Source organism: Chiloscyllium plagiosum, chromosome 30 (genome assembly GCF_004010195.1).
Source record: "Chiloscyllium plagiosum isolate BGI_BamShark_2017 chromosome 30, ASM401019v2, whole genome shotgun sequence".
Taxonomy (NCBI): domain Eukaryota; kingdom Metazoa; phylum Chordata; class Chondrichthyes; order Orectolobiformes; family Hemiscylliidae; genus Chiloscyllium; species Chiloscyllium plagiosum.
Genome location: NC_057739.1, coordinates 40,864,610 through 40,892,192, shown reverse-complemented (window position 1 = coordinate 40,892,192; position 27,583 = coordinate 40,864,610). Strand labels below are relative to the sequence as shown.

Sequence of the window (27,583 nt, the reverse complement as noted above, 5' to 3'; positions counted from 1 at the left end):
CAGTGGTTAGTACTGCTGCCTCACAGCCCCAGGGACCAAGGTTCGATTCTAGCCTTGGGCGACTGTCTGTGTGGAGTTTGCACATTCTCCCCGTGTCTGCGTGGGTTTCCTAAATTGCCCATAGTGTTCGGTGTCTCCTTCAGAGGGAAATAGGTCTGGGTGGGTTGCTGATTCCTGATGAAGGGTTTTTGCCCGAAACCGATTTTCCTGCTCCTCGAATGCTGCCTGAACTGCTGTGCTCTTCCAGCACCACTCTACTCCAGAATCTGGTCTCCAGAATCTGCAGTCATTGTTTTTACCTGCTCTTCGGAGGGTCGGTGTGGACTTGGGCTGAAGGGCCTTTTCCCACACTGGAGGGAATCTAGTCTATTTGAAGTTAGAGAGTCCATTGATCAGCAGGGAAGAAGATGTCCCTGAACCCGTTGGTGCCTGTGATCAAACTTCTGCATCTTCTGTCATAACGGAAAAGGTTGTAGGACAGCATTAGTCTAGTTCTGTTTTTGTTTCAGATCTTTCGCGTCCACAGTTTTTTTTTCCTTTTATCATCTTTAAATGGATCTGCGTGTTAACGGTTTATATATGCCTTTATACCTAAGTATCTAAATACATGTGTGTTTCTGGTAATTAAACGCCCCTGGACTTTCAAGGTCGAAATGCAAGTTTAAAGGATTCACATAAATGCACAAAGTGGCGTTTCTTTATCAATGGAAGGGAATCATGTTTGACTAATTCGGAGATAATTTGAGAGGGAGGTCGGGTGTGCTGTCTGAAGTTCTCTATTGTTTAAAACAAAGCACTGACAAGTGGATCAAGTTGTACTTGGGGACACAAATGTACACCCCCCCCCCCCCCCCCCACCCCGGCGACGCGTCTATCCAGCTTTCCTCTGAGTCCCAAGGCAACACAATGTGCAGCAGCATTGGCTACAGTCGACGGCCAGATCAGCTGACAGTATTAATTCCAGGAATTCCCCACTCGATCTCTCACAAACACCAGTAGCTTCGACTCCCTGGCCCGCGGCTATCTCTCCTTGTCTTGCAAAAGGGATTTATATACCCCATACCCAGTTTCCTTTCATTTTTGTTTTGCTTGTGGTTATTTTAGGTTCTTTTATTTTTGCAAATTGTTATTTATGAAGAAAATTTCTGCTGTAGTACGAAGCGCAATGCTGCTGGAACATCCTGGACCTACAAGCTGCCCGAAATCGACAGAGCACCCACGGTTCAACGGCGGTGCAGGTAAAATGGGTTTCGCTGCTTAATTAATCCAGTGCATTCAGATGGCACTGCCTGGAAAATGTTGTTGGAACTGTCTTTTTTTAAGGAAAAAAAGAAGAAACGAGTTTCTCAATCATCACCATTTGACGTCTCTTTCAGCAAACACTTTCCCTCAATTTCACCCCCTCCCCCACCCCCGCAACGCATCCTTTTCTCAAATTGACAGATCAGAGACACAGTTAGATCTAACTGTCCAACACTAAAATCCCGAATATGTCAGTCAGTACATGGAGTATGGATTGCCTGCTTTAGAACTTCAGGACTGAAATGTTGCACCTTTCCCTCTATTTCTTTATTTTTTTTCCAATTTGTACATAATATTTTGTACCTAGGTATCTTTGTACCTAAGATGGCGCCGGAAATGGCGACTTTGTGCACTTTTCTCTGTACTCATGTATCCCTATACTTGACAATAAACCTAATTCTAACTTTAATTCGAGAGGGGGGCGGGGGATGAGGACACATTTTACATGCGTTTCAAACAGTCTCGCAGCCTTTCGTAGACAACATCCCAACGCCGTTGTAATCTGACACTCAATATTAAAGCCTTCTGCTATCCCTTTCACTATGAATGTGGAATGAGGTTGTGTACTTTTCAGGACATTTAATACGTTCAGAAATTTCACAATAGTACTTGCATGGTCGCACGGTTGTGTGTCATTTTAGTCACTTGCCAATATAAAGGCAAGATGATGTTTGTTAATTTTTTTTAGGGAAGAAAACAAGATGTATTGTAACTTCACCCGCCCCGCTCCCCCCGCCCCCGTTCCTTGGGTAAGCAGCACACGTTATGAATATGTAATGAAGCGCATTGTTATAGGAAATTGTATCAACAGATGTACAGCGCGTGTCTGGGTTGAGTCCATCCGTACAGGCACATCATTCATAGTCAGCATCCAGGACTGGTCTTCTGTAACCCCCCACACAGCAAGATCCCAATCGGCTGTCTTTGCCTTTGCTCGCTTTCCCTAGTCTCCCCAAAGCAAGCTTTAACCAGGAGGTGGGGGTCGGGTGGGGGGGCAGGGAGGAGAGGACGAGGGGGGAGGGAGGGTGCATAAAGGGCTGGAGAGTTTCCTCAACTCAGGCTCTAGTCTGCCCAAGGAACCACGTTTCGATTCCTGCCCTTGATCGAACTGCCCCTGTCAAGTTCTTCATCTTTTGGGGATGGGAGAGTGCATTGAGAATTCATAGAGATCCCTGCTGCCTCCTTCCACTCCCCTTCATACACCTCTACATCCATCTTTACACACCCACGTGTGTTTTTGTATATGTGTGGGTGTGTATGGGTTTGCCTGTGTAGTAATGTGTGGGTATGTGTGGTTGTGAGTGTGCGTGGGTGTGGGTGAATGTGTTGGTGTGCGGGTGGATGAATATGTGTGTGTGGTTGTGTTTGTGTGTGTGTGGGGGTCTGTATATGTGTGAGTATGTGGGTGTGGGCGAATGTGTGGGTGTGTGTGGATGAATGTGTGTGTAGGTGTATATGTGTATATATGGGTGAATATATCTGTGGGGCTGATGAATATGTGGGTGAATGTGTGTGTGTCGGGGTGTATATGTGGGTTGCAGCGAGTTGTGGGGGGTGGGGGGAGGTGTGGAGAGGTTTGGTAAATGAAGGTCGTGAGGTGAGGTTGGCGGGGCAAATGGCTACAAGGAAGCGCAGCGAGTAATGTTAGTGAAATGGACTCATGCCCGACCATGGGCACAGCAAGACTGTGCAAGCCGGTGTCTGGGTCCATTTCTCGAGGTTAATTAGTTGGTGCTTGAGACGGTTTGGGATCAGTACAAAGGGGAAGGTCAAGATTAAAAAGCCCCAGCCATCTCTAATGGGACACGTCTCCAAAATCTGCTGCTTTCAGTTCACCCCACGGTCTATTAACGAGCTCCTCTGTGATTTAGACAGAGGTTGTTGACAGCACCGCCAGAAAAGGCAAATGTTTGTAGGGGCCGCAGGGGTTGGAGGGGTAGAGGGGGTGCGGTAAATGTATCCCCACCATGGCACACACTTCCTACAACACAGCATCTCCTCCGGCAATCCTTTGGGAATGAGATTCCTTTTTGTTTTGTTTGGACTATCCCGTCCCTGATCTCACAGTAGGAGGCTAGTTCAGGTTAGCGGCCCAAACAAACCCTCGAGGTAAAGCCAGATGTCCCTTGGGGTAGTTGGTGACAGCGTGTTGTGTGTATAATCTGCACTGTAGGGCATGCCCCCACCCTTCGATCGGAGAATCAAAGTATCCCTATACTGCGGGAAGAGGCCATTCGGCCCATCAAGCCTCCACCTACCCCCCCCCGAAAAAAAAGCATCCAACCCAGACCCAACCTCTCTACCATATCCCTGTAACCCTGCATTTCTCGTGGCTAACCCACCTAAGCCTGCACATCCCTGGACACCGTGGGCAATTAAGCATGGCCAGTCCACCCTAACCTGCCTATCTTCGGACTGTGGGAGGAAACCCACTCCTACCCGGGGAAAATGTGCAAACTCCACACAGACAGTGGCCCGAGGGTGGTATCTAACCTGGGTGCCTGGCGCTGTGAGGCAGCAGTGCTAACCACTGATCATTGCATTTCATTGAGGTTGTTCTCCAGCCTTAACCAGCCAGCTCAGTGATACATTAGCTAACCACGGGAGGGGTGACATAGCAACGCCTATGATAGCCTGGTCACCCAGCGCCTCGGGTTCAGGATGTGGGGTGTGGATTCACCATCATTTGGTTTGCTCGTCTGTCATGGTTACCCGGTTTGGTCTACATGTGACTCCAGACCCACAGCAACGTGGTTGGCTTTTAAAGGCTCTCTGGGCAATTAGGGATGGGCAAGAAATGCTGGGCCCAGCCAGTGATGCCCTCATCCCGTGACCGAATGTCAACAGATGCAGCGCCTATTGAACTTATAACTAAAAGAAAACAAGGTTTATCTTCTCGCGTTGAGTCATGGTCACTTCCAGCCCTTGCGATCAGGGATGAAACAAGAAGTCGTTTGGAAAAGGAAACCTGCGAAATGAGGTTAAAATCGCAATGAGAATTCAGAAACGTGTATACAGTCTAGCTGGAAAATGGTGGTGACTTCAGAGATCCGAACCTTCTTACCTTCTAACTGATGGGTCAAAGTCAGACTCTAACGCTCACTGGACTTGAACTTGCACCCGGATGCTCCACGTGCCTTGCTTGTGCGCTTAGTCACCTCGCCCATAAAGGTCTTAGAATACTCATTGCCGTCCAACCCATGGAAGGATTTGCTGTTGAATTTACAGCTGCTGGCCAACTTTAACAAACAAATTAGCCACACACCCCGTCCCCCACTACCATCCCTCTCTCTGAAAGAGAAGATGGTGGATCAGACTGTTCTCCCCCTCCCTCCCTCTGCCCCCACTATTCTCAGCGATCACATCGCCACTACGCCTGGTTTGCTCTCCAGGTTCTGGGCCCCAGCCCACCAACCCCTGTTTTCGTGAGCCCTTCCAGGGGAACTTAAAGAAACAAAAAAAAACTCATATCTTTAAAAAAAAGTTAAGGGAGAGATATGACTGAAGCGCCCCTCGCTTGACAAAAAGGTGTTTGATAAGCTCCCGGAATACAAACAAATGGAACATTGATTTTGAATTCATCAGGAGGTACATCAGTAGCACTACTGCCTGATTTCCCCAGGCACCGCTCCGTTTTAAACATCACCGTCAATAAAATTTATCAGGGTGTTACTTAACATTTCATTGAGCGCAGAATGTTCCAAAAACAAACGGGAGGCGGTGGGTCAGGCAGATCATTCTCCCTCCCACCCCCCACCCCCACCTTATTCCTGAGAAATATAGCATTATTTACCTCTGTAACGAGTAGATGAGGCGTTTTAGGATAGCGTGTTCTATTTAGTAACATTCAGCCCCTTTCTGGGCTTCAACATTTCATAAAGCGAGAGGTGCCTGAGCTCACAGCTCCGTCTCCCAATCGAGTGACCCGGCGGCGACCGACAGCGACCGCTTGTGTTGCGCGGGCAAAGGCTGTGGACCGAGCCCCGTGTTTTCAACTGGTGCATTTTTGCTCAGAAAACGTCGAGAATATTCTCTGAAGGATAACCTGAGACGGGAAAAGGTGCATCGGGTGAGTATTCAGCATTAACAAGAGACAGAATCTCTTCTGCGTATAATATCCTGGGGACTGATGTCTTCTACGTGGCTTCGTTACATAATCCTCACATGTTAATTGTTATCCATTTTTTCTTAAATGAACCTTTAATTTGATATTTGATCGATATATTTAGCAGAGATAATTTACTCATACACTTAGCTGAATAGATGTTGTCTCTGATGCGCTGGACACCGTTGATTTTAACAAGCAGAATTTGCAAACACTTTATTGCAAACTACATCAAACCAATTGAAACACGTGTCTCCTAGTGCTCAAGCGGCCAATAACATGGACGTTATAGAAATAGTGAATATGTCCATACGTCCCTGGTGCATTACACGTGCCTGCCATATGTCAATGTATCCTTGGTATGTTATCATGTTATACATAGGTCAATATATCCTTGGTATATTGGTACATCACATATGTACACTATATGTCCATGTAACCCTGGTGTATTAACATGTGTATACTATGAGACCATGCTTCCCTGGTGTATGACATATACTTTATGACCACGTATCCCGATCTATATATCTATACTTATGACGATGTCCCTCTGGTATATGACATGTGTATACCATATGACCATTTACCCCGGTGCAGTACGTGTATCCCAGTATCTAACGGATAAATGTCTGGGGGAACCAGTTCAGAGGTTTCCCTCACTCAGTCCCACAACCCTTCTCCAACGCTCGCTGATATTATTGAGTGACAACATCCTTGGACAGAGAGCAAGCTAAGATTTCGAATCTAAATGACTGTATCAGAGCTGAAGTGCGGAGGGGACAGTATTTATGCTATAGTTTGGAAAGCGCGTGGGGATAGTGGCACCCTTCACCAGCTCTGATGCAGAGTCATCTGGACAGGAGACGATATCTTGCTCTCTCTCCATGGATGCTGCCTGGCCCGCTGTGATCTCCAGCATTTGTTGTTTTCAGTACAAGATTTCAGCATCGGCTGTAATTTCTTCCTGTATTTCGAGTGACAGTTGTGCAAATCCAAGTTTTTTTTTCCGGGATGCAGAAGCATTTTAAAACTCCAGTTCAAGGTTGACTGTTGAATTTTGTCGCATTGTAGCCCAAGTCAAAACAAAACAGGGAAGGGACGCCGACACAGCCCTCAAGGATTGTACAGTAAAAATATTGAACAAACTTTGAACAGTATATATATTAGAAAGTTGAAATTAAACAAAATCACTGACAGGGAAACACCAGACCGATATTACCAAACCGCGTCGGTAGTTTCCTGGAATTGTTTTTCGGTTCTGCCTTCAAATGGAATAAAACAGAGAGAAGGGAGATTTCTCGTATAGAATAACGTGAGTGTAATTCAATGCTCCGAAAGCATATTCAAATGATGCAATTAAAAATGCAAACAAAAACCTACATTCGTATATTCACTACTAGTGCAATTACAATTGTATAAATATGTAATTAATAAATATGCCCACGAACCCCTGGTGTGTTTGTTTCATGATTATAATTATTAAATACCATAAATCATAAATAAATTAAAGTGTAATTTATTTTCATATAACCATCTTCAAGAGATAGTCTAGGAGCAAGTGGGCGAGAATTGACAGTCTGTCCAATTATCTGTCGGCGGATTTTGCCCAACAAAATTGCTAAATTTCACTTGCTCCTTCCCGAGCCGCCTTGACAGGTTCCGCCGTTGCTCAAGCAACAGCAAGCACCGTACAGAACCTCGGCGCCCGCTTCTTTATAGGCAGTTTTCAACATTTTTTTTAATCCTAAAGGGTAAATTTGATTCAAGTTCCACTTCAGAACAAAATCAAGTTAAAGTACATTTTATGTAAAAAAAATTAAACGTGTCGAGCACAAATTAAACCATTTAATGGCACAAAAAAAAATTGAAGAGACGTTCAAGACTTTGCCAGTCACCTTATAATGTGTAATGCGGACAAAAACCTTAAAACTGTAGATGGGAAAAGTACCGGCTTATTTCTCGCCTGGGCACAGATGCTGCAATTTGTTCCTGTTCTCTCACCTCACCGCAACTTTCCACTCTTGGGCAGACTCCAGTATAGAGGAGCCGGATCAGATCTTTGCTTTTGATTGTACCTTTCAGTCGCTGGAGTTACTGACCGAGTGTGTGACCGTCTGTGTATTAGTTGTTGTCTGTCTGTGTAGGTGACTGTTTCTGTGTGTTTGTGTGGGATCGTGTGTGACTACTCCAGTGTGTTTTTTTTTCTGTGTGTGTGAGATCGTCTGTGTTCGTGTGTGTGACTATTTTAGTATGTTTGCGCGCGTGTGTGCCGTGCACGCAATGTAGCAGCTCCGCTTGGTCTGCCCAGCCAGTAACACATCGGCCCTGCCAATGGGCGATCTCTGCAAACAGATTAGGCATCCCAAACCATCATTTTAGAAAAGTTGACCCGGATAAACATTGAGGGGGTGGGGGGGGGGGGGGGGGGAGTGCTTTCCAAAAGCAACAGGAGTTGACTTCGACTTTGGGGCAGAGATGTGTGCTGCTCGTGGGCTGAAGCCGGGAGAGAAGTCAAACTCGGAGGCGCCACATCACTTGCTGACCCAGAATGATGATCTGTGCAAAGATACTGAGTCCGACTCATTCATAACAAGGGGTGTTGTGATGATCTGAACTGACCAACATGCCTCTTCCAGACTCTTACTGGTTTGTTTTCCGCTCGGAGGTTTGGAGGCAGTGTTATATAAGAGTCTGATATCGAAGGCCAGTCACTAACAAAAATTTAGCTAAAGAGGATTTCACTGTAAACAGATGCGTATCAACCAATGCAGGTCAACTCTTATAACCAGTCAATTAACTAATTAGATAGCATTTCCATTTGAAAAATGTGCACACTTTAATTACATCAGGCACGGAATTAACCATAAACCTCTCCCAACAGCCGGCTAACTATATTCAAGTCTTTAAATTCGCGGAAGAGATTCCGTTCTATTGCCGCCTGGTCTGATGGTCCGATTTGCGTTAGGAATACCACCGCAGTGAGTGGGTTGTGAGTTTGTGGGTTATTTTAAACGGCTGCTATCCGGAAATAAAACCTTTGCTTATAATTGCGCCAACCGATTAACTCAATGCAACAACCTGTTTTTTTTTTCAATTTAAATTATTTGGGGAATGTGAGATCCCGCGTGTATAGAGTTATCCATCAGGAGGCCTTGCTTCTTATTTCAGTATCACATCGCGTTCTTGTTAAAATTGGCAGCGGATTAGGGACATGCGAATGTCACTAACCGGATATATATCTCATCTCCCCCAACCTTCCTTCTCCCCACCGCATTTAATAATGGGGTTGTAATTTTTAGAAACATTTTCATTCCCACATTGTGATTGCAGTCTTCAGCGGGAGAGACCACGGATGGATTAATATTCAAAGGTAGCTGTGTTTTTTTTTAAAAAATGCTATGTTAAAGTAACGAGATGCACATGGTGACAGGGTAAGCTAATGCGAAGAGGGACTATTAAGGAGTTTCACAAATTCTCTTGACTGCGAGTATGTCCGCAATACGCTAATATATAAAAGGAACTAGCTAATGAAAAGAAATGCAAAATGCTCACACCGGTATACATTTAATGTCAGTTTGCCGCTACAGTCCATTCACAGTCCGTGTAACCTGCTTGTCCATCGCTATGCATTAGCAAAGGACGCAAACTTCATACAAAAGCGCCGCTTTCTTTCCGTGCCGTGAAGAAGTGTGATTTGGCGAATCAGTTCACAGGGAGTTTGCAGTTTGAACCGAAACCAGTTCTAATCCAGGATTAATCCAGGAGCGTGCAGGAAGCATAACAAAAACGGGAATTTGCGTCTCACATTCTGGCCGACGTCTGTCCCAGGTAAGCAAGGAAGTATTGAGCACTAAATATTACCTGATTCATAAGTAGCACTTTCATTCTCTATATAGATACATTTCGTATAGAACTCTAGAGATAATTGCAGTGTAAAGTAATAACAGAACGACCAAGATGAAAAATAAGAATTTGCATAATAATCTGAGGACCAGTTTAACAGTGGACTGACCACTTTCACTGGAGGAAGTTACAACGTGAGAATACCAAACCACCGACAACCTACTGCTATATTTAATCATGGAAATTATTGCGCGTACTCCTTTTGTGTTCTGTTTCACTGTGTAGAAAAGATCTACATTTCACTGTTTAAAGCAAAACTCTGTCGCTTCAAAGTTCCAGCAGTAATTTGAGGGATTAGTGCGCGGTTGATCTGACTGCAGTTCCCGACTGGACAGTTTCAACGTGACTCTTGTACGACCCCATTTCAAACAGAGGATTTAGATTTATCGAGTAAGCAGACCCACATAAGCGGGTGCGTGTTCTGGATCTCCGACTGTGATCTTCGCTATCCTGGTGACGGTTATGGGATGTCGCTGGAAGACAGGTTCCTGCTGCATTACTTAGGGATTGGTCCCATGTTTGCCGAGGCGACCAGAGTGAGCTACTGGATGATTAAACCCTGAATTGGTTACCCGAACCCGCAGTATCTATCTTTAGAAATAGAGACACTACTGCCTGCACCATAAGACACCCCCAGCCCTTCTCTTCATGAGCTGATTTCTGTAGCATTGATGCTGGAGTTCGGTTAATAATAGGAATCCAAATCCCACTTTAGATGTTTGCAAATTTCAATCGAGTTAATGGGTGTTTCTTGGTGAAATTTGACGGTGAAAGTGAGGATGGAAATGGTCTAGAAATCAAGTACTTCATTAAAACTGTGGAGATAGGGAACGCTGGGAGCAAATTATTGCAGATGCTGGAATCTGTACTGAAAACAACAAATGCTGGAGATGACAGCAGGTCTGGCAGGATCCATTAGGGAGAGATAGAACAAGCTAATGCTTCCAGCTCAGATGACTCTTCGTCAGGGAGGGAAACCCACTGTCTTTCCCGGGTCTGGCCTATTGGTGACTACAGTCCTACACCAATTTGGGTAACTACCCGCCGAAGTGGCCGGACGTATCACTCATTTGTATCCAGCAGCCAGCACTACATTCTTAGGGTATCTAGGGCGTCTGGCGAAACCATGTCCGCGGAATGAAGTAAAGCAGTAGGTGTGTGTGCATAGGGTGGGGGCTGTTGGTGAGATAATGCATTTGGGACGTGAAGACGAATACTTTCCGCAAGAGAACAGTTTGTCAATGGGCGAGGTGCTCAGAAATAAAGTGGAGTTAACGTTAGTGCGCAAAAGTGGCCTTCCGTTTCCGGATGGCTGTTCTTGTGACCCTTGACCCACCTGTGTTTTTTTTTATTTTTTTGCTATTAAATGAGCTCAGGCTCCCCCTGAAGCCGCGAACTGCAAGAATCTCCCTTTACAGGATAATGTGCCGAGGGGAGTATCTCTAGGAAGGATGCTTTAAGGACCATTTTCTTGGCTAGGATAACTGAGTTGGTCTAGATGTGATGTTAGCTTTGCTGTTTTCCCTCCCTTTTCTCTATGAGTCCACCAGCTCCCAATATCCCACCACTACTTAAAAAAAACACGCACATCCCTCCCCCAATATAATTAGGTGGGCTGCCTACCCAACTGTTCATACCGGAAGTCACCATTCATTGGATCCCGCCCGATTCGCTCTAATGGTCACCGTGCAACGTACGGTTGTGATTTGATTTCATTTTTTTTTCAGTTAGGCTGGAGAGGGGCCAGATCTTAACGAGGCAATGATCTGGCTTTCACACATTTATTTCCTTAAAATCGAGTTGGAGGGGAAAGGTCCGACTGAGTTGGACCAAGTTCTGACTCCTTAGCAGAATGGTCAATAACTCTGGACACAGTTTTAACATAAGGAGCAGGATGTTTGGAGGGGATTTGAGGGAATATGTTTTCCCCTGCAGCACACCTTCTAAAAACAAGTGTAGAGAGAGGAGCCTTCATAATGTTTCTGTATTTAGTTGAAAACTTGAACACATGCAAGGCTACCGGGCTACCATAGCGTAGTCGTAGTGTCCCTGTCTCTGAGCCAGGAAACCTGGATTCAAGTCCCACCTGCTCCAAAGTTGTTTCATAACATTTCTGAACAGGCTGATTGGGAAAATATTTGCAGGTCTACGGGCCTTTGATGGCAGAAACTAAATTAGAGTAGTTAGATTCTTGATGTGCAACACCGTTACGATGGGCCAGAGGCCATTTGTTCCTGCGGTAAAAGCTTTATTTTCTGAAAGTTCATTTCTCTGGATCATTTCAACTGCCTCTTTCACTCCGACCGATGGTCTCAAATCCGCAAACTAGACAGAAGTCGACGAACGCTCGTTTTATTGCAATGACAACTAAGACCGTAGGGGGTTTTTTTTTTCTCTAAAAAACAAAACGAAATTACTCCGGATGCTGTAAATCAGAAACTAAAACAGAAATTGTTGGAAAAGCTCAGCAGGGCTGGCAGCATCTGTGGAGAAAGAAAGCAGAATTAATGTTTCGAATCGAGTGACTTTGTCTCAGTTCTGAAGAAGGGTTAACTAGACCCGAAACGTTATCTCTTTTAACCTCCCCACAGGTGCTGCCAACCCAGCCGAGTTTCTCCAGCGGTTTCTGTTGTTTTATTTTGTTAGTTTCAGGTCTGCAGCGTCTTCAGTTCTTTATTTATTATCTCAGATGGTTCTCTCCCTCGTCTGTTCTTCTTCCAAACATCGATGTACTGATTAGAAAGATCAATTGTTTAAATAATTTTACGTAACGCTCTTTATAAAGCGTTTATTTTTTTCGTAAATGTTTTTGTCTTGTTCACAGGGGATTAACGATACCAGGGAGATTAATTTTGCAACAAAAGCACGCGCCCACACATCTGTACATTGACAGCTTCTAACTTTTCCAAAAACAATATAGCCGGGGTTTAAGATATTCCAAGGTTTAGGAAAATAGCCCCGATGCACAGCCGACCCTGCTATATTTCTTAATGCCGTGCTCCCAGATTGTGAGTTGCGTTGTAGATTTTAAACACCGTCTAATTCCTATCACGGTCAACAGCTCAGTTCTCAGTTCTTTGCACGCCGATGCAGTTGTAGTGGGAGCTGTGTCGTAACTGCATAGGGATTGGATTGAAACTGTATGGACCTTGCCTGCTGTGATGAAACGACTTTAAGTGTTGCTTACAGATACGCTCTGGAAATCCCATTTACTTTTACTGAACCTCACCAGGCCTTCCCTCAGTACCACTGATCTACGACTCCAATCGTACGCAAAACCTTCCGCAGTGTCGTTTAAATAAACCCTGCTCTCTCCCAAAAACAAATAAAAGCAGGAAAATAATAGCAGGTCAAATCTTTATACCCATCAGAACGACGGGAAGCCAGATACTGTCGTGCATTGTCATTTGACTTCTAAAATCTCGAAGGTACGTTGTTCCAAAACTAAATAGAAAAAATGATAAATATTCGGATATTGCCGATAAATATAGATGTAATCTGAAAGTAGGAGACAGGGAGCCAAGCTGTTGTTGAAATGGGAAAGAATTAAAACGCTTAATATATAAATATATAATTATATATTGTATTTATATATTATGCACATTAAACACTTTAATTCCTTTATCATTTATTATATTATGTATTCCTAATTATATATTTTATAGACCATTATATATTATTATGATTAAAGTGTTGAATATATAGCTATTTTGCATGTCCCTGTGGAAATTGTACGATGGATATGGACCTGAAGCTGGGGAAGATTCACCAACACAGAACCCGAACTGGCCATAGTTCTCGCTTTCACTTTTGACAGGGCCCCGGTAGTCAAGGTGCTGGAAGTGAGGTGGAGTCAACATTACGTTGGGGAAGGTGCGGCCTACCTCGCTGGTATTTCCCCTTTGCTGAACTGGCAGCTCCCAGAGGCTGTCACACTCCAGTGATCCCTGACCCACCTGCCCGGGGTTGGGGTTTTTTGGATATCCAATGAGCTCAGATTCTCCTTCAATTGATTCCTCTCAGAATCTCCCTTCATGGAGTAGGTTGGTGTGAGGACTGCACCTGGACCTAAACTTCACTTGGGTGGAGAGCTGGGCTGGTGTACACACGGGGTTGCTGTTATTCCTCCCTTCCCTCCTTTAACTTAGCCCCCTCCCACCAATCCCATCAGCCTCTGTCTCCAATCTACCCCTCCCACCCCACCGTCACAACATCCCCAACCATCTCCAGTCCCGTTGAGAGCCAAGCTGCTCCTGTTTGGAACATAAGCAGAAAGTGCTGGAGAAACTCGGTAGGTCTGGGAGCAAATGTGCAGAGAAAACAAAGTTAATATTTCGAATCCAGTAACCCTTCTTCAGAACGGATCATTGGATTGCGCCCGATTCCTTCAAAGGTCTTGAAGATCAAAATGCAACGTAAGGTTTTGCTTTGATTTCCGTATCTCTGTTAGACCAGGGAGGGGTCAGATCTAAATGAGACCGCCACCAGATTTGCATTTATATGTTGGAAGCTCAGTTCTCCGCATGCTTCCAACCTCCATCTCCTTTTTGCAGTCCAGCAGATTCATCTGCAATCCGCAAATCAGTGAATATTTTAAAATAACAGCATTTTGTTTAGAGCCGCACTTGGATGTTTCTGTGGCTGAAGTCTGTGTGACTGAGACGGGTCTTTGTGGCATCTTTGCCAGTGTGGATATGGGATGTCAACTCTGGAACCTAACTTTGGTCGGCAAGTTCCGTTTCTTAATCAAAATGAATTACCACAATCTCCTCAATCTGAAGCCACACGACCCAGTGTTTGTAATAAGGGTCTGCGATTGATCGAGCTCACATGTTTCAACTCTGCAACTCTGCATTTTAATATTCATTGAATTTAACCGAGTGATACACGTTACTCAGAAATTATATGCCTATTTCGTTTGCACTTTGTATAATTCGTTGCCTCGTTTACAGTGTCGGTCAGGAGTCCGGAATTTCGTCGTTATTAGTGCCGAAGTATCATTGTCGTTTGCAGAATTCATAGTTTTCTGAAGGCATTTGCTTTAAATGTGAATGTTGTACAAGGTTCGCGGTGTGATTTATCTGCATTAAACAGAGCGTGTTGTGTGTGCAGATATCCCGCTGTGCGCCGGCTGCAATCAACACATCGTGGACAGGTTTATCCTGAAGGTCCTGGACCGTCACTGGCACAGCAAGTGCTTAAAATGCGGCGACTGTCAAAAGCAACTGACGGAGAAATGCTACAGCCGAGGGGATAGCGTTTACTGCAAGGAGGATTTCTTCAAGTAAGTACGATTTATCTTGCAACATGTCACACGCACACACTCTCACACACAAACATGTTCGCACACATTCACTCACTCATCCTCTCCCAATCACTCACGTACACAGATACAAACACACATATTCACGCACGTTCGTTCATATGTATATAACACGCACATTCACTCACAAGCACCCAGACTTACAGACACATGCACACTCGGGCATATGCAGGAGCAAGCAGATTTACATGCGTTCACTCACACATAAACACATGCTCACAAACACAGTCACTCAAAGATACTCACACATACAGATACAACCTATGCAGATACACACGGATACAGGCGCACACAAACTAACACTTTCAGGCACACGGATACAAACACACTCAGACATATAGATACAAATACACACACACACACACACAGACGCAAGTACATACAAGGATGCAAACACACAAACGTCGAACATGAATAGGAAACGGTAAAAGCGTCTCTATCTCAGGCTGACGCCAACAGGAAAGAATAGCAGCTTCCCAAACCTACTCATATACAACAATCGAAATTAGATTTTCCAGACAATGATCAAAAATTCAAAGACGCCGTTTCAGACTTAAAATGCAGGGCATTCCTAAATGAGAAAGGAAATGCTGGAAATGCTCTGCAGGTTTGCCAAGCTTTGAGGAAAGCGAAGCAGAGTCAATGTTTCCAGGATAAGGATTTTTCAGTAGAATACAATATTTCCAGCATCCTCTGCTTAGATCCTCGGTCTGTTGCTTTGGTCCGTTAATTTCAGACTTCTTTAAGTTAATTGATATTTTTGGAGAAAAAAAGGTCCTCGAATAGATACTGTCTCCAATCTACAGAAATATTGGACTTCAGAAATACAGAATGTGTGTGGGAAAAGGAAAAGCCTATTTAAATAGAATAATAATGACCAAAATCACCGAAGAAACTAAAATAAAGAGCTGCTGACGATAGAAATCTGAAAAGAAAGCAGGAATTGCTGGAGAAACTCAGCAGGTTTGGCAGCATCTATAGAGACAGAGAGCAGGGTTAACGTTTCGGGTCCAGTGACTCTTCAACCGACCGAGTGCTTGTCACTTCATGGCGGTTGCATTAGTCCTGACCCTGAAACCGATTACCAAACCGGTATGTGTGTGTGTGTATTTGTGTTTAAGTGTTTGTGTGTGTGTTTGTACCTGTGTATATCTGAATGTGTGTGTGTCTATGTGTTTAAGTGTTTGTGTGTGTGTTTGTACCTGTGTATATCTGAACGTGTTTGTATCTGTGTCTAAGTGTTTGTGTCTAAGTGTTTGTGTCTGTATATATATACATTAATGCATCGCTTTCCACATGTATCTGGTAAGGTTAGCGATTTTAATGAGCCGCAGTTCAATGGCCTCTGAGTCAAAAGGTTCAAACGCTGAATCCTTACAGAGAGGAGGCCACAGGGTCGCAGTATCCCCAAGCCCTCTCAGACCAATGTTAAAAAAAAATCAATGATTCCATTGCCAGGAGATCCCCCCCGCCCACCCCCAGCCTGTCTCCTCGCTGTTTTATCACCTTCGAACATCACCTTAAAGTCATCTCTCAGACCCCTTGGCCCACAAGCCTCATATCTAATGAAGGGCTTATGCCCGAAACGTCGATTTGCCTGCTCCTCGAATGCTGCCCGACCCGCTGTGGTTTTCCAGCACCATGCTATTGACTCTGACCTCCAGCATCTGTAATCCTCACTTTCTCCCCCTTAAAGTACATGACTGTCATAATGCTATTTGCCGGACTTTTTCATGCAAATTGCAATTGCTGCTGTCACGTGAATGCAATTGAAAGGTGCATGTAAAATACTTTGGGACATCCCGGGGGCTCTATATAAATGAATTTTGTCTTTCTATTTAAAAAAATCAGGACGATAGGGAGAAAAAAATCGGAACACTGCCTTTTTTTCCAACCAGTTAAACATATTCACAAAATAGAATTCAGAAAAATGAGGGAGAGTCAAGAAGGGTGGGATAGATCTTTTTAAAAATTACATGTGTTAGAATATTGAAACTGTCCGATTTAAAATTATTAATTCCATCCAGATCAGTTCCCCACTTAGAATAATGAATCCCGACTGAGGGAGAAATATGAAATCCCCCAAACTGACCGGGATATTGTTAAAATATGATTTTTTTTTCAAAAAAGATTTTGAGTTAAAACAATAGTGGTTCTCATATTGAAAATATGCGGTAATTACCGATATAGCTACACCTCTGTAAATATGGCAAGACCGTATAGTTTAACCTTTCTTTATATTTAGATAAACGCTGCAGAATTTAATTTCACTTTTACGTTATTTATAAATGTTTGCCATTATATTCTGCTTCCTAATTCGTGCGCTCCATCTCTCAAAGATATGTATCTGTGTAACATCGTTAGCAATAACCTTGGTCTGCAGCAAATCTCCTGCTGAATTTAGGATTTCGAAGTGAGGCTTCGTTTCCCATCCATGTGCGTATCGGTGAGAGACACAAAGACACGGTCTGTATCCTCAGCACTTACACATCCAGCCAAGACACTAAGCTTCTTATTTGTCTTTAAATTCGTCCCTGAACCCCCGCTCACAATTCCTTAGTTTTATTTTCTGATCCCAGAAGATTAATATCTCGTTTCTATCTTCTTGCTGGAAGCAAAGATTGAAAGGCGAGGATTAGTTTTTTCCAAATCCCCCAGCCGTCGAACTGGGTCAGGGCTTTGACAAGCGGCGTTGGTAGGAGATAGAAGTGGAGGCCTTGGGTTTAGTTTTAAGAGACATTCACCGATTAGCGAACCGGCATAGGATTAGAACAGGTTTACTGTTTTATAATTCTGCATAGATAATTAAAATGTTTTGTTGAAGTAACAATGAACATGATCTACATAATTTAGTAACCCACAGTGTAAATTTACTTAAACTAAAAAAACTATTTGAGTGGCTGTAGTTTTATATGATTTTCCTGTGTAGCATTTTCTTAAACATAAGTTTAGAAGTGGTTTCTTTTGCATTTAAACAAAACAACAGAAAAATAACAAGATACGTCGATTTAAAGAACGAATCCATTTCAACTCATTTAAAAATATATTGTCACAACCGTTAGATATTTTACTTTTCATACGCTGGTAGTAAATTCCATTCAGGAAGTGTGAGTTGTCCAGCCTAGATTAATTCCAGTGCTGTGGTTGAAGGTTGGAGTTCAGGCGAACCAGGGAATCGGAAACAGCCCAAAATCCAATCCTCTCGGGGTTAATCCCGGCTGAGAAATTCAGTTCCATCAGCATCTCTAACCAGCTTTCAGTCTGTTTCATTCCCGCTTAGGAAGCAACTAATATCTTGAAGCGACCTTTATTTCAATCAAGGGAATAATCTTAGACATGCCCGAAAATCTGAAATTAAAGAAAAAAAGAAATACCAGACAGTGCTATAGGAACTCAGTGACTTTTAGAACTTTCTTATCATAACCGTTATTTAATTATAATAATGATATTAACCTTTAACACACAGTGACGTCCACTTGTCCACTGTTCGCCTCTAGCGAGTTTAATTCTTATTTAAAGATGTCGAATGTTAAAATTCATCAAGATATAGTGATATAATGTATATTAGATATAAAGTCATTGGAAAATGATAGGTTCAATGATTGGATCACAGCTTGCAATTACAATATGCATCGACAACAAATAGCCTACTTTTAGATGCCGTGATAAATTAAATTCCGGGCGGGTAGAAAGAATGAGTTTTCTAAGACACTTTTCTCCCCCCCCCCCCCCCCCCGCTAAACTCAGTTGTCAATGGAAACAGCTCAGCAGGAAACATCGATCAATAAATGTTACCCCGCCTAAACATATTGGTGATATAGTATAAATAAAATGGACGTGTTCTTTGTGATGGTGGGGCGGAGGGAGGGGGTAAGGTTGTGAAGTTGGAGGTCATTAAGCCTGACCAAGAAAATAATTTTGGAGAGTTCCTTACCCGACATTCGATCCGAACAACCGAGATTACATGCTAGCACAAGAATTGCGGGAGTAAACTTGTTTTGCAACCCCTGCATTTCACTATAATGGTAAACTTCCAGTTTTAATTTAAAACTTACCGCCATGTTATCCGTGGAAGTATTGCCATTTATAATTTTGCTGATGGTGCGTAGTAACATTTCGGGTGAGGTATTTAGCACGCGAAACAGTGCAGAAATACGGCTCACTTTTTTTTACACAGAAAACCACTTTTCTAGTTAAACGTAGTCGTATTTTGAGGTCCGTTTATTTAATACTCTGGCAAACTGTAAGGTGTCACATAAAAGCAAAGAACTGCGGGTGCTGGAAATCTGAAACAAAAAGAGAAATTGCTGGAGAAACTCAGCAGGTCAGACAGCATCTGTGGAAAGAAAAGGCAGAGTTAACGTTTCGGGTCCAGTAATTATTCACAGAAGTTACTATTCACAGAAGCTGCCGGACCTATCTGAGTTTCTATTTACGCCTTAGATGTCACACTCTAGCGTGCGGACTGCACAACAGTCTTTCCATCAATTTTATTGCTACTGTCCTTTTACATAATTCCGCTGGTAAAGTTGGAACAACAAAACGCTGGGACCCTCAGACAGTGCGGCACTCCCTCAGCACTGACCCTCCAAACAGTGAAAAGTCCGATAGTTTAAATGTCTTCGAATCACACGGCAATCGATCCGACAGCTGGAGCATCCAATCGCAATTTGGTTTTCATTCTGCCCTGGTTTTTGGAGAATGAGTCCTTCCCGAATCGAAGCACGAAGTGCTGCCAACCGTAGTGAGGGGATAGATGTAGCGGTTCAGGTCAAGTTAGCGTCAACACGTCGACGGTGAGAGAAACCGCTTTTACAGGAGTTCTTCCACATCTCTGGTGTGTGCTTCGCTCGAATAGCCCTGCCTTTCGTTGAGTGCCTTGGTATTTTGGAGTTAGTTTTATCATCCACATTTTATAATGTTCCATCTCGCACTTGGGGCTTTTTGCCAGGACCTACAGGAACTTGCTGACCCCTTGCCTTTAGCAAATTGTCACCACCAAGATTAGAATTGACCATGCGTTTTGATTAATTATTCCAAGCCGTCCTCACCAGGTATGGTTTAATTTACACTGGATAAAGCAATGCAAATATTTGTTTACAATTCGTACAGTCCAGCAAGGCGGGCCGTGATATGGAATATTTATAAAATACAGACACCAAACGCAGCAATTCTAAACTGATTTTATTCCCCATTCACAAAAGAAGGTTCTCCACTCAGAAATATTGAGAGAGCAGTTTTGGTTAAATCATTATACAGGGACGAAACCCGGTGTTTTACATCAAACGGCAACGTTGTTTATAATATTAAAAGCTGTGTTTTAAACACATAGAAAATATGCTCCCATCAAATATCAACGTTGTTTGTAATATATTTTAAAAGCTATACCTTTAAAATAAATATACTCCACATCAAATAATAACATTGTTTATAGTATTGAAAACTATACTTTAAAATGTAGAAAACATAATTACACTTAAAGGACACAATGTGGTTGTTTTGCACAAAGTAACAATGTGGTTCCCACCTACTAATTAATGCCCCATGTCGATCCTTCCCAGTACTGTTATCTGTTTATTTTTCTGGGAATGCGGTGGGACTAACATCACTGGATTTGTGCTCGAAAGGCCCAGGGGAAACACCAGGCCAATGATGAAATTTAAATTAAATAAAAATCTGGAATTAAAAAAAAGATTGGTGATTGGTGACCGTGTAAACATAGTCCATTGTTATAAAATCTGTGGGTCCTTGCCTGTTCTGCAGCACGCGACTCCAGACCCACAGCAATGTGCTCGAACTCTTAACTGCCCTCAAAACCGGCCGAGCAAACCTTTCATGTTTCTAAGGTCAGCCGAGCCAGCAATATTCACATCCTCTGAACAAATAAACAATAACCAGGGTACTGTATCTATTTATCGGTACTTTGGCTATTTATCAATTTGTGTTAAAGATGTGTTGATCAATCTGATATTGTATGAGTCTGTCTGGGAATAGTTCTGATTAAAGGTCACTTCAACCTGAAACATTAACTCTGGGCAGAATTTTCCACCATGAAGATGTTCGATAGCAAAGGCCAGACGTGAAAGTCACTTTTGTTTATAGGCACATTGTCTTTTCTCTTGTGATGTCCTTGGCAGCTCATTAGATATGCAAGCAGATAAAGTATAAAGAATATTGCATGTGGTCATCAGGAAGTCACTGCCCCCCTGCCATTACTTCACAGGGTTTATGGTTTGGATTAAAAGAATGCCAAGACAACAATTAATTCCCTGCAACCTGGGGGCATCCCTCTGTGCCTGCGGCTACATCTTCTGGTCCTCATCCTCCTTCTTGGTTTTGCTGCTCAGGATGTCACAAAAGGGCTCTGCTGACCAGCAATCTGAGACTGCAGGTTTTTTCCTGGGCTGTTCAGGAAAGGCAGGAGTCCTGTTTCCCCAAGGATGGTAGCAGGAGGCCCTTGCTGGCCATTGGGACCCATTCCAGTGCTGGAAGAAGCTGGATGATCCATTGTGCTCCACAAGGCTACCTAGTGACTCTGTATAGTCACTGCAAAGTGACAGTCTTATGGGCATCAAGCAGTCTTTGTGGAGGTGCAGAGGCCTACCAGACAGGAGTTTGTGTTGCACACCTCATCAGCAGATGGAATAGGTGGTTTGAATATATGGCAGCCTTCCATTACCTGAAGTTGTTCCCATTGAGGGCAGTGTGGGTTTTAAATGTGTATGGGGGAAGTGGAGGGGGAAAGGTGGTGTGCGCTCTGGAGCAGTCATACTGATGCACACTTATAAAATGATTTTGTACCAGTTGGGAAGATAATCAATCATGCTTCTCTCTACCTGCAGGAAAAGAACACTTACAGCAGAAAATAACATGAGTTGTTCCAAGATAAGAATCCTTGCCCCTCCACTCTAAGGAGGTGGTTATGGAAGTTTTTGACAGGAAAGGGACTGATCCCTGAAGAAGGGCTTATGCCCGAAACGTCGATTCTCCTGTTCCTTTGATGCTGCCTGACCTGCTGCGCTTTTCCAGCAACACATTTTTAAGTTAAGGAAAGGGACTGAACCTACATGAACAGAGAGACTGTAGACTGACAGCCATCCACTGAAGGTGCCTCCATTCTGCTTTGACAAGTTGGCTTTCTTTGTTGAGAAAAGGGATTGTGCACAACAAAGAACAAAGAACAAAGAAAATTTACAGACCAGGAACAGGCCCTTCAGCCCTCCAAGCCTGAGCCAATCCAAATGTACTGTCTAAACCTGTCCGTCAATTCCTAAGCATCTGTATTCCTCTGCTCCCCACCTACTCATGCATTTGTCCAGATGCATCCTAAATGAATCTACCGTGCCTGCCTCTACCACCTCTGCTGGTAACCTGTTCCAAGTGCCCACCATCCTCTGTGTGAAGTACTTGCCGTATGTATCCCCCTTAAACTTTCTACCTCTCACCTTGAAAGTGTGACCTCTCGTTATTGAATCCTTCACCCTGGGATAAAGCTTGTCTCTATCCACCCTCTCTATACCCTTCATGATTTTGTAAACCTCAATCAGGTCCTCCCTCAATCTTCTTTTTTCTAATGAAAATAAACCTAACCTACTCAACCTCTCTCTATAGCTAGCACCTTCCATACCAGGCAACGTCCTCATAAACCTTCTCTGCACCCTCTCCAAAGCGTCCACATCCTTTTGGTAATGTGGCAACCAGAACTGTACACAGTATTCTAAATGCGGCCGAACCAATGTCTTGTACAATTTTAACATGACTTGCCAGCTCTTATACTCAATACCCTGTCCAATAAAGGCAAGCATACTATATGCTTTCTTGACTACTCTATCCATCTGTGCAGCAACCTTCAGGGTACAATGGACCTGCACTCCCAGATCTCTCTGCCCATCAACTTTTCCCAAGGCTCTTCCATTCATGTATAATTCGCTCTAGAATTAGTCTTGCCAAAATGCATTACCTTACATTTGTCTGGATTGAAGTCTTGCCAAAATGCATTACCTTACATTTGTCTGGATTGAAAACCATCTTCCACTTTTCCACCCTACTCTCCAGTCTATCTATATCCTCCTGTATTCTCTGACAGTCCCTTATGCTTTCTGATACTCCACCAATCTTCGTGTCATCTGCAAACTTGCTGATCATACCAACAGTGCTCTCTTCCAGATCATTTATGTATATTACAAACAACAGTGGCCCCAGCACTAACCCCTGTGGAACACCACAAATCACCTTTCTCCTTTTCGAGAAACTCCCTTCAACTACTACTCTCTGTCTCCTGTTGCTCAACCAGTTCTTTATCTGAACATCCTGCACACCATATGACTTCACTTTCTCCATTAGTCTACCATGGGGAACCTTATCAAACACCATCAAAGTCCATGTATATGACATCAACAGTCCTTCCTTCATCTATCAACTTGGTCACTTCCTCAAAGAACCCTATTAAGTTGGTAAGACACGATCGCCCCACACAAAACCACGTTGCCTATCACTGATAAGCCCATTCTTTTCTAAATATAAATAGATCCTCTGCCTCAGTACCTTCTCCAGCAACTTTCCTACCACTGACGTCAGGCTCACTGGTCTGCAGTTACCCAGAATAGGTAAAAACAATGACTGCAGATGCTGGAAACCAGATTCTGGATTAGTGGTGCTGGAAAAGCACAGCAGTTCAGGCAGCATCCGAGGAGCAGTAAAATCGACGTTTCAGGCAAAAGCCCTTCATCAGGAATAAAGCTTTATTCCTGATGAAGGGCTTTTGCCCGAAACGTCGATTTTACTGCTCCTCAGATGCTGCCTGAACTGCTGTGCTCTTCCAGCACCACTAATCCAGTTACCCAGAATATCCCTACTACCCTTCTTGTACAGGGGGACAACATGAGCAACCCTCCAGTCCTCCAGCACCTCACCTGTATTTAAGGATGCCACAAAGATATCTGTCAGGGCCCCAGCTATTTCCTCTTTCACCTCTCTCAGCAACCTGGGATAGATCTAGCCTACCCAACACATCTATTTTCATCCTCCATTGTAGGTTCTGGCAGCAAGTCCCCAGAAGCAATAACGTTCTCCTTGCTCCCAGTCCAGTTGCACTTTGATCTTCACCACTGATGAAAAGAAGTCAGAATCCTCAGAGGATGCAATGCCATGGTATTCACTGACACTCTCCAGCATCAGATACCTTCACCCCAATGGGCGCACATTCAGGGTCACAGGCTGTTGAGCACATCACTGACATGCAGTCAGCTGATGAAGGATGAGACAGTCAATGTCTTTGACTTGGTGAACAGCTAGAGACCAGACCTCTGCTGAGCCCCATGCAGATGCCAATCATCTTGATTTGGTTGTAAAAGACCTGTTAGATTTGGAGAAATTGAGGCCATGCACAGACAGGAGCAAATGCTGCAGAGGTCTATCCATGTTATCAGTAATGTCATGGCTCTGGCATCTAAACACTTGGTTTTCTCCATAGTGAAGGTTGCAACAGGCATGGGGGAGGCGGGTGGGTCTAAGAGAGTACTCGGTGGCTGCTGCACATACATTCATACCAGCACACCATTGCAACAGTACAGAGCAGTCATGCTTAGGCAAGAGGGGAATGAGATACTTTAACATTTTTCCTGATGGACCCTCTCCATAAGGAATTAGGGAGTTGCCTTCATGCACTAAGAGGGGAGAAGGAAAAACAACAAAGTACCCCCAGGGTATCCATCACAAAACTCTCCAAGGGTAGCTTGCCTGTTGAGCACCTCTCTGCCAGTGACTACGTGTGCTCGGGCAGGTCAGACTGAGGTGAGTGCACTGGCTGGAGTCCTCTCAGCCTTGGTCCACCAGAGGACATCCTCCAAGATCATCACAGGCAATTGGGAAGGCTGGCTGCCTCCACCCCAACTGTGGATTTCGGGGTTGCATCGAGGTGTAGTTGTAGAAAAAAAAAGCTGAAGAAATTATAAGGCACAAAGATGGCAGGGTTGACAGTTCACTGTACATAAGGCACACATTTGTAAGTATACCTTTAATTCCACTTAGGTTTCAATATTGTCATGCAGCCAGTGACTTAACTGGTTGTGTACACTTAAGGGCATTGCTTTTAATTCTTAGTTAATGTTTGAAATGTTTGCCAATGGGTATGCTAAACATTGTGTCACATCATCCATAGTTATACTGACAGGTATAGGTTTGCATGTTGGGTATCATTTGTAGCCATGTGGCAAAACAATGCATCATGTAAGCCATTAGCTCATGTTCATCTGATTATCCCCCACCCTGAGGCTGCTGTCTAGGCAATGTCTACAACCAAATCATTGCATGCCTTTCTCATGTTTGCATGAGAGTCCTTTGTAAGTCCTTTCCCACACTTGGAGGATGTGAGTGTATCCATGCTATATTAAGATTAGAATGTGGCTTTCAACATTGCATGCAAATGGGCTTGTCTGTGCAAAAGGCCTGCAGTCCTGTTCCTTCCCGTTGCCGGTGGTCACAGGAAGATACAGTGATACACAGTGTTGCATTCCTGCTGTCACTAATGGTGAAAAGTTATGTGAGTAGTGTGACCGGAATGTGCATCATCTCAGACTGGGACTTGCAAAGGATCAATAACAGCAGATTTAAGGCGAAAATGTAAAATTTAATGCAGCCACCAGAATATAAAAGCAGCGAAACAAAATAAAACCTTTGCACCTTTATGTCCATTGATCTTCCCACAGACATTCTGGACTTATGGATTTCTGATGTTTCCATGCATTGCATGGACTAGTATCCTCCCTATGTCCCACCTCAGCCCAGGTTCTCTTGGTTGTGCCAATTCCTTCACTCCCTCCCACTATTCCTTGGTCAGCAGAAGCTGCTCTTCAGTCCATCCAGTTCCCAACCTTGTTGAAATCTCACTGGAAGGAGACCATGCATAAGGCATCAATGCTACTGTTTTTGGAGGATGGCTATAAAGAGTGGAATACACCTGAACAAGGTTCTCATCTAGTTGACTCACTTATTAGGGTGCTTCTATGGTAAGCTACTCACTCCAATTCCAGCAAATTAACTACCCTAACTGCTGCAAGCCACCAATGTGAGTTGTGAATCTGCAGGTACATATAGCTCATTTCTGGATGATTGGGAAGGGGAAATTAATGCTGGCAAGATTGCCATTCATGGAGGACACATGAAAAGCAAATATGTGCAGAAGACTTTCTTGATGCTTGCCATTGAAAAGTTTGATCTGCCTTCAAATTTTCCTGAACGTATTGCTTAGAGTCATCCTGCCTTTGAGAAGTTGACTATTGGGCTCACATACAATGGAGTTGTCTAGCTTGTCTCGTTTCCTGCTGCCTGGGTGCAGCAGAAGATTCCGTCTTCTGTTTTTCTTCACAGATGTTGTCTGATATGTTATGATTTCCTTATTTCTTTTTCAGTTTTTTTTCTGTGTTTATTTCAGGTTTCCAGCATCTGTGGTATTTTGCTTTGTTTCTGGGTACAGCATCAACTTGTCTATCTGTGTTCAGTAACCTATCAGTATTGTACCGATTTATCAATTTGGTGCAGCAATGTGACTATTTATTAATCTGGGACTGCATTTATTGAGCTATCTAGGTGCTTTACTTATTTATTTTATCACTTCCCAATCCTCTCATCAACAAAGAAGATAATGTTTATATTGCACTGTTCACAAACTTCAGGGTCTCCCAAAGTATTCTAAGCCAATGAGGTGTATCACTTTTTCGCTGCAGGAAAATGTTGGTCAATTTAATCAGCTAATACTCACAAATTATAAATTTTTAAAAAAAATTCATTTATGGGACATGGATATCATTAGCTGGGCCAGCATTTGTTATCTATCTCTAGTTGTCCTTGAAAAGGTCATCACTTTGTGATCGTGGTCAGGCTTTGGGGAGTTAGGAGCTAAGTTACTTGCAGCAGGAAATTTAAAAAATCATTTTCAGGTTGTGGACATTGCTGTCCAGGTCAGAATTAATTGCCCAAAGGGCAGTTGACAATCAAATGTAGGCCAGACCAGGTAAGGATGGCAAATTTCCTTCCCTAAAGGGGAAGTAGTGAATCAGGTGGGTTTTCCTCCTCGTCTATCAATCAATCTTAGACTTTTATAGAATTTAAATTCCACCATCAGCCATGATGGGATTTGACCTTGGGTCCCCACAACACTATATGGGCTTCTGGACTGATAATCTAATAATACCAACTATCACCTCCCCTAAGATTCCTAGCCCCTGATCTGTTCTTGTAGCCAAAGTAACTGGATAGATAGGAGAAAGTGAGGATTGCAGATGCTGGAGATCAGAGCTTAAAAATGTGTTGCTGGAAAAGCGCAGCAGGTCAGGCAGCATCCAAGGAGAAGGAGAATCGACGTTTCGGGCATAAGCCCTTCTTCAGGAATGAGAAAAGGTGGGGGCAGGGAAAATGAGGAAGCTGGAGAAATCTGCATTCATCCCCTGGGAGGGGGAGTTGAAGTGTTGAGCCACGGGGTGGTTGGGTTGGTTGGTGCAGGTGTCCCAGAGGTGTTCTCTGAAACGTTCCGCAAGTAGGCGGCCTGTCTCCCCAATGTATAGGAGGCCACATCGGGTGCAGCGGACACAGTAAATGATGTGTGTGGAGGTGCAGTGAATTTTTGATGGATATTGAAGGATCCCTTGGGACCTTGGAGGGAAGTGAGGGGGGAGGTGTGGGCGCAAGTTTTGCATTTTTTGTGGTTGCAGGGGAAGGTGCTGGGAGTGGAGGTTGGGTTAGTGGAGGATGGGGATCTGACAAGGGAGTCGCGGAGGGAGTAGTCTTTCTGGAACACTGATAGGGGTAGAGAGGGAAATATATCCTTGATGGTGGGGTCTGTTTGGAGGTGGCGGAAATGACGAAGGATGATCCGATGTATCTGGAGGTTGGGGGGGTGGTAGGTGTGGTTCTGTCCTTGTGGCGATTGGAGGGGCGGGGTTCAAGGGCGGAGG

At 43.8% G+C, this 27,583-nt stretch overlaps 1 protein-coding gene across 3 annotated transcripts in view; it reads left to right on the top strand.

The window, feature by feature from the left end:
- lhx3 (LIM homeobox 3) overlaps positions 1–27,583 on the top strand; it is a 169,848-nt gene that overhangs the window by 97,435 nt on the left and 44,830 nt on the right. The window contains exons 1-2 of one of the 3 annotated variants that reach the window (XM_043720490.1): positions 1,009–1,238; positions 14,423–14,594. In XM_043720490.1, coding sequence (XP_043576425.1) covers positions 1,133–1,238; positions 14,423–14,594 — 278 coding nt within the window. In that variant the 5' untranslated portion in view covers positions 1,009–1,132. Of the gene's footprint in view, positions 1–1,008; positions 1,239–13,395; positions 13,726–14,422; positions 14,595–27,583 lie in introns of those variants that run through there. The other 2 variants (XM_043720491.1, XM_043720493.1) reach the window with 2 other exon arrangements.